We start from the raw sequence: 11,286 nt of genomic DNA, 5'->3' as shown, positions 1-11,286 counted from the left end.
TGATTCTAAAGTATTACTTATCAATCCTAAAGCATATTGCGTCAACGAATTTAACCAAGCACGCTATATCAATTGAAAAGAATAAGTAATCAAGAAAATCACATATTCGATTAAACACCAAGCTATATGAAGAGAAATCACTAATCAATGAATCATTATTAGAAATATCATCGTAGAGTTTATATAAATAAATTGGTTTCAATCTAAACCCTCACAAATAACTTAGCAAATCATGAGAAAAAGAAGACACAAATACCCGAAACCCTTATCGCCTCTTCTCTGTAAACGGCTCTGCGGCCGCACCCCCTTCTTCTTCTTCAATATTTTGGTTCTTTTTATTTCTTTTGTTCCCCACGTCACAAATATATTGCAGCCAATGAGATCGTGCCATATCATCCCTTTTGACACCACCGCACTCCAAATCCATTTCGTACTCATTCAAATCAAGAGATTTTGTTTCCATATTTTGAACTTCTAAATACTCCTCGTAGCCGAGACACCCACCAAACATCTTTTGCTGTTGTTGCTGCCAAGAAAAGACCTAGCGAATAACTGATAAGGTCCGGTCCAATAACTAACCACAATTTCCAAAACCAGGTCCATGCACCATCGGCCACAACATGTTTCTATCTTTTGGACCTTCTCAGTGTCGGCCTCAACTTCCCAAATTCCTAATCTCTGAACCTCTCGGCTGCAGCAACTTTCCTTTCTTTTCCTGTCCGTGGAAACTGTGGTTATCACAGATGATCAACAGAGCATCCATCCTCAGCATCTTCAGCACCAGGCTCAAAAACGAGCTCAACCTGATTTCAACCATTAGAGGACCCATAGCAACGATAATCCATTTTAACTCTCTGTGTAAACACTCGTGAATCAACGACACAGTTCCATCGTTTCCAGTTTGAAAATAAACCACACACAGAACCAAATCTCATGTCCAATCTGAACTTTTATGAGCATCATTGACTTCGAAATCTCATCTTAGCCTTCTCGTACACAGTCCACAGCCATGGCAGCAGAAACTCTCATCTTCATGCTCAGCAGCTACGGTCATTCATGAGCTCAACTGCAAAACTCTTCCGTAGCTCCATCTCCTTCGAACAGATGCTTCCATCTAAGCTCAGTTCCTTCCCAGACTGATCACAAGCTGCAATTTCGATTTTTACCATCTTCTCCATCTACCTCCGTTCACATCTGCAGATTTTATTGTTTGCAGCTACTTGAAATGAGAATGGTGAAGTATAGAAAAGGATATGATGTTGACTTTCTTCGAGATACCACATAGAAAGGCCACGTCTGCTTTTTGTTTACTGCACCAGCTCAAACATTTATCAGTGCAACAAATTCAAATCACACGAACCCATTTGTTCTGACCTCCTAAGAACCCTCTTGCATCAACTATAAATCTCGAGCAAAAACCCTTAATTCAGTTCATGCCCAGACCCATCCAGATTCCATTGTTTATTAGAAGATAGTTTACTGCCATCTTCAATGCACGCCATGGAGAATCGCTGGCTTGCTTGGAGGAATGAAAATGCCCAGATTCCTTTTACTCTTCATACCAACACCACCGGCTTGAGCTTGAATAAGAAATGGAATTTCATTTTGTTGATGAGAAAGTAATATGTCTGATGCTTCCGAAGACAAAATCTGGTAATAGAGACCATGTCCCAGGTCCCACTTTTAGCTCACCACACCATTTCGACTCCCTTTCATTGTCATAGTAACTAGACTGGTTGCTGATATATGAAGATACCAGGCCAGCCATATTTTTGTCATTATGGTTGTTGATATATGGGAATACTAGGCCATTCTTATTTCATTATTGCGGTTGTTGATACATGGAAATACCAGGCCAACATAATAAGTGCTGCTGATATATAAAAATACCAGGCCAGCATATTTGATCATTGTGGTTGCTGATACATGGAAATACCAGGCCAACCTCATTTCATCATTCTGGTTGTTGATATATGGATATACCGGGCCAACCCCATTTTGCCATTTTCGTCACAAACACCATTAAGTCTCACATTTTGCTGATTATTCGCTGGATGATCGAATTCACTTGTACTTTCTACAAAAGCACTAAAATAGTATTATTAGCCAAAATATTGAGTCCTAGTTAATATAAATATGGGTATAAAATGTAGCATTTACATGCTTATCACCAGCGAGCCTCATGGGTAACCTATCCAAGGGAGCCGAAGCGGATGGGGGGCTGAGATTGTGTCACAAGGGGGAAAAGCTAACTCTACCTTCCATGGAAATTCCTGCAATATTACGCCATTGGGGACTTGAACCTGGGACCTCCTGGAGCGCATGAAACTTTGGGAAACGGGGATGACCAGCTGAGCTAGGTGCCCGTTTTCCTTCTTTGACCAGAATTCCAATCCGAGTTCTTCCATGATTTTTGTATGCTCCTGCAAGCATTATTACTAAATACACCCGTGCCTCTTGCTCGTGGCTTATTCGGGGATGCCCCAAATGTCCGAAAGGTGAATATTCATTACTATTCCATGGAATTCAGCTGAGAAAATCCGTGGATCGGAGTAAGTAAATATTATGGTTCAATTAGTATGTTTTATCTAGGAATTGCTCGACTAGATTTGATTGATATCTGGGAAGCTGACGACCATATTTAATTGATATCCAAGAAGCTTGATGACTGGATTTGATTGATATCTGGGATGACTGACGACCAGATTTATTTGGTTTCCAGGAAGACTGACGACTGGATTTAATTAATTATTCTCCAGGAAGACTGACGACTGGATTTAATTAATTCGTAGCTCTATACTAGCATGCAATATGTCCAGGAGCATTTTAAATATAATGTGATCAGCATTATATATTATTTTGGGAAATTTCTAGCACCAGACTTCTTTCTAATGCATTGCACATATTGAAAGGATACTGAATTACTCAGTATAAGATACATGGAATATATATTGAGAGATCTTAAGCAAGAGGCTCTGATATTGCCGATATTTATCGAGGTCATGGAACTACAATTAGTTTCTCTTGCGGAAAGCGAAGACATAACCTCATATGCATTCTGACATGATCAGAGATATATGATTCTCGATGTGATTTTACGAAGACCCTCGTCAAAAATCCACCATCAACAACGATGACTCTTCTTTAGGATCATGTTGGCTCAACAATGAAAATCTCGGACAATCGTTACGGATCATGGTTGCCATCTTTTCCTTCACTTCAGGTGGTGCAGTTTTGTAACAACTTTTTTCAAGCTTCACAAACACAGTTTCAGACAAGTTCTGTAAAATGACATCCATTTCTTCCTTTGTCGTATAAGGTGTCGTCCCTGGATCTTCTCCCTGTGTGAGTAAAAGCACATTTTCTTTAACCGGCAGCATGCCTTCAGGACTCAACTGAGATATGGCTTGAACTGCGATTATTGTAGCTTCATCAAATGATTGTTCAGCAGTTTGAGTTGCATCCATCACATTTTGGTCATCAAGGTACACATAATGTTCTTGATCTTCAAAGATTTTATTTGTCTTTGACGGAGGAGTACTAAAAAAATGCAATTTTTAAAGAATTTTTAAGGATGTACAAAGTTGTACACTGGTGTACAAGTATGTACACAAATACGGAAGAAATCATAAAGGTGTACATATTTGTACATACTTATGGAAAACGAAAAGAAATGTAAGTTGAGATCATTTTCTTCATAGCTCGGCTTGTTAGCAGCTTCACACTCAACTCCTCGGCTTGTTCCATCCTCCACATCTTCTTCTCTGAAAAAAGCAAAAAAAAATTGAGAAATTTTAAGGGTATACAAAGTGTACACATGTGTATGAATTATGTATGATTTTTAGCACTGGTGTACAAGTATGTACACATACAGAAAATGAAAATAATTGTAAGCTTGGATCATCGTACCTCGACTTGTCAGCAGTTTCAGTATCAACTCCTTCAGATTCACTTCCATCATTTTCTTCATTTTCCTCACTAGTTTTTGATGAAGGAGTGCTAAAATATGCAAGTTTTGAGAAAAGGTATGAGTTTCAGCACACTGGTGTACAACTATGCACACACATAAAGAAGATAAAAAGAATTAACTAACATTTATAATAGAAATTATGTTATACCTCGGCATATTAGCAGTCTTGCCGTTATCCCCAGCATCAGCATCCTTGTCCTCATCCACATCCTCAGCATCATCATCCTTGTCCTCCCCATCCTCCGAATCCCCTTCATCCTCCTCCGCATCATCACTTTCGCCACCCTCCTCGTACTCATCCTTCTCCTCAATCTCCTCCTCCCCATCCTCGCGTCGTAATTCCTCTGTAAATGAAAAGATTTGATCCAAAGTGTCAACACATAAATCATTCATGTCGCTTTCTGGCAAATTCTTCAGATCAACTGCATGAACTTTTTGGCTTTGCTTTTCAATGAAAGTAAGAAGCCTTTCATGTTTAGTCTGTCACTCAGTAAGCTCATCATGTATTTCCTCTCTTTTCATATCTGATATGCGCAGCTTTTCTTTCAGTGCATCTGTGTTATTTGCTTGTTTCATCTTCTGGTACTCATCCAAAAGCAATCGTTCTTCATGACTGTAAGCCTTTACCCATCCTGGTTGCATCTGAAAACATGCCAAAGTATCAATATTGATCACATGTGTACAATAATTTACACATGTGTTACAGGTGTACATTGTTATACACATGACAATTTTTTAAAAATCTATCACCAATGTACAATCTTGTACGCCTTGTTAAGGTGTATATTAATGTATACATGGAGCAAGAAATCACTATCGTAATAAAGTTATCGAGATACCTTTTTCATGGCGTTATTCAGGTCTCTCTCGATTGTATCAATGATGTCACTGATGATCCACCTGAGAATCCTTGGCACACCTTCTTCGTTGCTTGGAAATGTAATTAGAAATGTAAATAGGTGAATAATTAGAAATGTAATAGAAAGCAATACTGCATTAGCAAATAGGTGAATAATTATAAATGTAATAGAAAGCAACAAACACAACGAACATAATTATTTAAAATGGTGAATGGATATATCAGGTGTACAACTTTGTGCACATGTAAACTTACCAATAGATAAATCATACAATCATTAACTTTAATTGGTGAATGGATATGTTTCTTAATACTCTCCATTAGATACTCATGTATATGAGTCGGCCAACAAATTTTTGTCATCCTATCCAAAGAGTCAAAAAAGTGTGCATACTTGTTCTTGCTAATCATGATTCCGTTCGCCTGAGTAAAAAAGACTGTGATGCATAGGTACATACCAAACATCACCACTAAGTCTTCTGCGTTTGTTTCAATCTCCTTTTACAACTTTGGTTTTTTCTTCATTATACGTAAGATTTCATTCTCCACATCTAATTTATCCAACTTACTTGGATCGTTCAGATTTATTCGATTTTATCAGTGGACCATATGTTCTTTCAGATGTATATTTTTCATCTTCTCCTTTTTTAGGTTCTGTTTCCACCATCTCTAGTTCAAAAATTAGAAACAAAATCTTCAGGTGTGCTCTTTACTGCCACTTTCCTACCCTTCTTGGGAGTATCAAAAACAAAATAATGATCCGTTGTATGATCATGGTGGTACTGCCTCACAACTTTCATGATTGATTTCGGGTTCTCAAACCATATATCATCTCTCTTTTTATCGGGATCTTTCTTATCTTTTTTTTTGTGGACAAAGATATCTACAACATGCCAGAATGGGATCCCCTTTTACTTATCTAGTTGATACTTAGTGAACCATACTTTTCCTTTTCTTTCTTTTTCCATCCTTTTCAAAGTTTTTATTCACAAACCTACTGATTGCACGGAAACCTGATCTATAAGGTTTCATGGTATCTACGGAAATAGACAAATTGGAATAAGAACCAAGAATAATAATACATTATAACCATATAGGTGTACAACTATGTACACACAAATAAGAGTACAAATTTTAACAGACTATAAATCAAATAGGACCATATTATACATGTGTGTAACTATGTACACTCCTACAGAGATCTAACTTGAGCTGAAAAGACGAGGGTACCCAAATACACCATAATCTTTTTGTTTCAACCTATAAATCCTCTACCGATGCGATCTTCTATGGACATAGTCGAGATAATACGACAATTCGGTTCACACTTCGTGTGATTGTCTATGGATACGAGATCGATTCAATACAACGACAAGATAACTTGTGGACAGAGTCTATGGATGCGCCAATTCTATAAATTTTATCTTCCACCTGCATTACTCACTAATGCATGGCCTGTCGAGTATTTATTATACGCCATGTTCCCAAGCCGAACTCTTGATGTTGGCATGACATGACAACTAATGTTCGCTCGCAGCTGAGTAGCATGAATTTCCCGAAGTGGCAGGATATGCATGGAAGTACTCAAGTAGAGGCGCGAAAAGTTATGCTGCCCTCATGAAACATAATTAGTGATTTTGTATCAACGCATAAAATTCACCATAAATCCATTGATTTTGTGTCAGCTCACAAAATTCAATCTTTCTAACCTAATTTTATTAATTTACAAAAATTAGGTCTTTTTGCGGCCTGCGCAATATCTCGAGCTCCATTGGTCGAAACTAAACCTAGGAAAACTAGGAAATTAATCCATCATGGAGCTAGTAGTAACAAGATTCTATTAAAAATTGGAAAGAAAAAAATAAAGAGAAACCGCGGCAAATAAAGGCAGCAACAAATTGAGGCGCGACCACGCCACTTGACCGGACGGTTTTCCCAAGCAGGCGCGACCCTCGGCTGACCGGTCGCGCCCTATATTACTTCCTGTCGGGCCCTCTTTCCCATCGACCAAAATCGCTCCAAAAGCGCCTCCTACACTTTTAATTAAAGTTGGAAGTTGGCTGGTTGACACACCTAATTCCTTAAGGAATCGAATATAGGTTGCCCATGTCAGTCTTAAAACCATCACGGCCGTACGTTTTCGCCGGCTGATTTGTCAAGATTGGCCACCTCCTGACGCGACCGGACAAGCACCATCATATACACTGGTGGTCCCACTAATACTTCGGCCAATCGGAGCCCTCCCAACCTGCAAACAGAGTCTCAAACCGATTTCTCAAAGAAGATTGGTTGCGCGGCTTTTAAAACCTAGTTTGGGTTAGCGGCAACACATTACTGTCGCAAAATGATCTTGTCCGTCCAACTTGGCTAACCAAATCCACCGGCCCAGATCCAATTTTATCCGGCCAATGAAGTGACAATACGCTCACCAGCGACTCGCCTTCAGCCCTGGCCAATAGAATTGCCCCCAGCCTGCAGCTAATGCCTCAAACCGTTAGCTCAAAATAGTTTGGTCACACGGCTTCAAAACCTCAAGGTCGACCAACGGTAGTACATAACTTCCGCAAGGAAATCTCGGTCGTCCAACTTCATTAGCCGAATCGACCAGCCAAGATCAGATTTCAGCGCGGTAATATTCATTGGCGGCTCAACAATAGCTCCGACAAATCGCATTGCTTCAAATATGCCAGCAATGCCACAAACCGATCAGCCAAAGTGTGCCAGTCACGCGTCTTTAAAAGCCTTGAATCGAATCAACGGTAGTATGCCACTGCCGCAAATAATTTCAGCCATACAACTTGGCTAGCCAAATTGACCGGCTTAGATTTAATTTTGGGCGATCAATAAGGTGCTATCGTGCTCGCCGGCCGCCACTCTTCCATGAGAGCCGGTCGACCTTCCCTCTGCTTGCCCAAGCGGTTCCTGGCAGCTGCTTGAAGATGGCTGGCCGCGCTTATTTTAATACATTAGCTTCCGCGACCAACCAAGATGGGATTTATACAACGATGCTTCATGAGTATCGATTCTTTTGAGCTGCTTGCTTAAAAGCGATGCTTTATATGCATCGATTACAATCGATATCTTATAAATATCGATTTCAAAAATAATTTAATTATTTGACCTAAAAGCATTATATGCTATTTTTGCGTCAAGTCTCACAACTTGACTTGTCACATATGACTGCCAGCCGCCTAGCTTGCGCGTGATTGGTCAAAATAATTAGGTCTTGCAAGTAAGACCCACTCAGCAGCCTGCTGCATATTTTTTTACAAAAATACTCGAGACATCAAACATGTCACAAACTGGGGGATGTTCATCAGGGTATTGGTCTGGCGGTTACAACGTGCGGCATGCAACACGTCCATTATAAAAAAGTTTCGGGAAAGGCGGACAGTTAATGGAAACAAAGAAGTAGTGGGTGTAAACCAACCAGTCTTCCCCTCATAGTAGGGACGTGGTTTTCAATATTTTGCATGATCCCACTTCTCCATCACTCACTACTTCCACTTCCTATGAGGTCAGGGTGCGTTAAAACTATGACTTGTATAAATAGGTTTTTAATCTATTTTTGAAAGATAAGTGTTATCAACACAGGTATCCAGAAAACACCAAGAACTTATAGCTTATATTATGTAAGCAAGTTCCACATTCTGATACGAGTCATAAACAACCACACCTTCAGAGTTAACTATTCTGATATCAACACCTTCTTCGCTTCCCTCCCTAAGATCAACCCTTCTCCTTCATTTTGTGATCTAAGAAATACTGGAACGGCCGTTTCTTGGTTTAGGCCAGAATTGTACAGATTGATCTCTCGAATCTAAAGTACTCCCGTGCAGTGCATTTGTTTAGGGTTTCAATTCGTTTCTCCGCGGCACACCCCAAATTTACCATTTCCAGCAGAATCAGTTTTTACCCCAAAACAAGACCAAGGATGTTTGGACACCAAGGAATCTCCAAAACCAAAGATATTCTCAAGATATGCAATGAATGGAAAAATTCGGTTTTCCTAATTCCAATAAATTCTTGTCCAATATTTCTAAAATCTCTCAATACAAAATCTCCAATTAGTAAATGCACATTACTAATTTTTATTCTCTATAGATATGCATTCATTGCTGGTAATTAAAGCATATAAAACCAAAAACTTTAATTAAAAGATTCTTAATTTATTTCGGCACAAGATCACCTTGAATACCAAGGAATATCTTTGAACAATATGTTAGAGCACTGCTTGGTCGGAATCGCAAGCGTTGCTATCTCAATCTTGTTGTCAAGTTTAGTTGACAAAACTATAAGTCTTGATTTCTAGTCTACTTATAGCTAAGTCTCGGATTAGGATATAAAGTATAATTGAGCATTATACTTCACATCGTTCATCGATTAAAGACGAAGAACTACTAAGGGGATCTTGTGGAACTTCATCAACAAAAGGTATGTGGAGACTTGAGCTCATCTATCACTCAAAAGTCTATCTACTATATCTCCTATTTGAGACAAAAGTCGTATAGCTATATAGACTTCGATTATACACATTTGATATTTCGAGCTGAGTTTAACTCGCTTATATATTTCTCGAAATATGTGTTGGTAAGATTTCGCTTTAACCAAGTTCATCTTATATTCTTGACGAAAGTCAAAAGATGATCATGTGAAAATCACCTGGTAACATCTTACATGATTTGTGTGAGACAATCATTTGATGTAGACTCATAATATTTCGTATTGATCATTCGATCAAATGAAAATTGCTTTGAAGCTAATATTTTATGTGAAACAGCTACTCTCGTTTTCCGAGAATGTTTCAATGATTGAAATGGGAGTTTCGAACAATTAGATATAACACAGTATGCGTACTTGCATATGTGTAATCCAAGTCCGGGAACCATGGTATGCATACCCGTATGCGTACTGATTGGTTTAGTCAAGGTCCGAGAACTCAATACGAATACAGGTACGCGTACTGGCGTGAGGTTCAAGTTCCGGGACTTTACTGAGTTTATGGTATGTGATAGGTGTCTAAAACACCTTGATTTCATATCTATTGTTTATGCTTTCTTTGCTATTTTTCTTGTAAAATATGTATCTTTTGTTTACTCTTGAGTGTTTAGGTACTTTGGAACCGTTTGGAACAAAAGAAGAAGAAACGTTGTCTAAAAGAGCAAAAGCGTCAATTTTCATGTGCAAATGCTATTGGAAGCGGAGCCGGGCCAAGTCATCGGTAGGAGACAACCACTGCAGCTTAGTCTAGAGGAGCAAAGGACAAACAAACGTGGTGACATGTATTAATTTGCAGGGTGCCTATAACAATTCTTATCATTACCTATCCCTGAGAACAAGAAGAAATGTATTTTCTCTTCTCATTACCATTTGATTGAAATTCAGAGAGGAAAGAATTGATGCTGCTGACAGAGAAGAAATTCGATGAGGTTAGAGATTGAGTGATAGAAGATTTCAAGAAGATGATGAGGAGAAAATCATAGGAAAGATATAGGGTTCGATGTTATTTGATTGACAGGGAGATTGTTTCTGTGGTTGTTTGAGATCGATTTGATTTCAAGGGTTTGAAGTGTTGCTTCCATGGATTAATGGGTTCTGGTGAAGAGATTAGACATGGGTTTTGAGTAAGAGATCAACTGAAGCCATTAGAGAGGAAATCAGATAGAAAGGAAGTTAGGGTTTGTGTGGTGTTGGTGTTGGTGTTCTTGAAGAACAGATTTAGGGGTTTTGTTCTCAGATGTCGAATTTGAGACAAGGAAGAAGAAATTGTTGATGCCATGAGGTTTTTGGGTCAGCTGATGAAGTTCAGAAGAAATAAGGATTCAGAAACTGCAAGTTAGGGTACGATTCAGGCAAGGGTTTGATGGAAATGGTGATTCGAAGCTGAGTTGAAGGCATATAACAGGTGCAGGGAACTGAAACTGGGAATGATTGAAGCTACAAAATGAGTTTAGATGAATGTTGGGATTTATAAAAAGTTGAAGTCTTGTGTTGGTTGTAATGCAAGAGGCTGAGAAAATAACATTGCAGGTGTCTGAGTGATGGATGATGTGCATATGAATAAGTTGTTGGTTATGGAGGCAGTGAAGAAGATGAGGAGCTAAGACTGAAATTTTAGGCAAGTGCAGTTGAAGCGATGGTGATATTGAGTAGATGAATGTTTAGGTACAGTTGGAGTAGAAGTGAAGGTTAGATGGATTGCTCGAGGTGAAGCTGGAACTGGTGATATGCAGCATACAAAGAAGGATGGGAGTTGTTATGAAACAATGAATGAGATGACTTGAACTAAGATGAATCAAATACAGGTCTGTATGATGCTTTTGATGGCAATGAAATGGAGGTATTGGAGTTTCAGTTGAGAGTTTCTGGTGATGGGAGAAGAGGTGTGTGTTTGTTGTTGAACTAGAGTATGAATTGTTGTTATTGGAGCTGGTTGTCCTGAGATGGAAGCAAGCAC

At 38.9% G+C, this 11,286-nt stretch overlaps 1 protein-coding gene across 1 annotated transcript; it reads right to left on the bottom strand.

Moving 5' to 3' along the window:
• Window positions 1-3,110: 3,110 nt before the first annotated feature.
• On the bottom strand, window positions 3,111-4,363 carry LOC113305780 (nuclear polyadenylated RNA-binding protein 3-like). The gene is made up of 4 exons (XM_026554782.1): window positions 4,119-4,363; window positions 3,910-3,999; window positions 3,651-3,764; window positions 3,111-3,540 (listed from the first exon to the last, which is right to left on the bottom strand). Exons 1-4 carry the CDS (start codon window positions 4,361-4,363, stop codon window positions 3,111-3,113), a joined length of 879 nt encoding a protein of 292 aa, XP_026410567.1.
• Window positions 4,364-11,286: the final 6,923 nt, after the last annotated feature.

Source organism: Papaver somniferum, chromosome 8 (genome assembly GCF_003573695.1).
Source record: "Papaver somniferum cultivar HN1 chromosome 8, ASM357369v1, whole genome shotgun sequence".
Taxonomy (NCBI): Eukaryota; Viridiplantae; Streptophyta; class Magnoliopsida; order Ranunculales; family Papaveraceae; genus Papaver; species Papaver somniferum.
The sequence above is the reverse complement of the archived record's forward strand: the minus strand, read 5'-3'. Positions and strand labels throughout refer to the sequence as shown.

What these genes read in the sequence shown, in the direction of transcription:
- LOC113305780 (XM_026554782.1), bottom strand. Translation starts at nt 4,363, where the DNA reads ATGAATGATTTATGTGTTGACACTTTGGATCAAATCTTTTCATTTACA. An exon ending in AAGACTGCTAATATGCCGAG is followed by an intron (nt 4,000 to 4,118) that starts GTATAACATAAT and finishes TGCATATTTTAG; the next exon opens with CACTCCTTCATCAAAAACTA. An exon ending in GAAACTGCTGACAAGTCGAG is followed by an intron (nt 3,765 to 3,909) that starts GTACGATGATCC and finishes TGCTTTTTTCAG; the next exon opens with AGAAGAAGATGTGGAGGATG.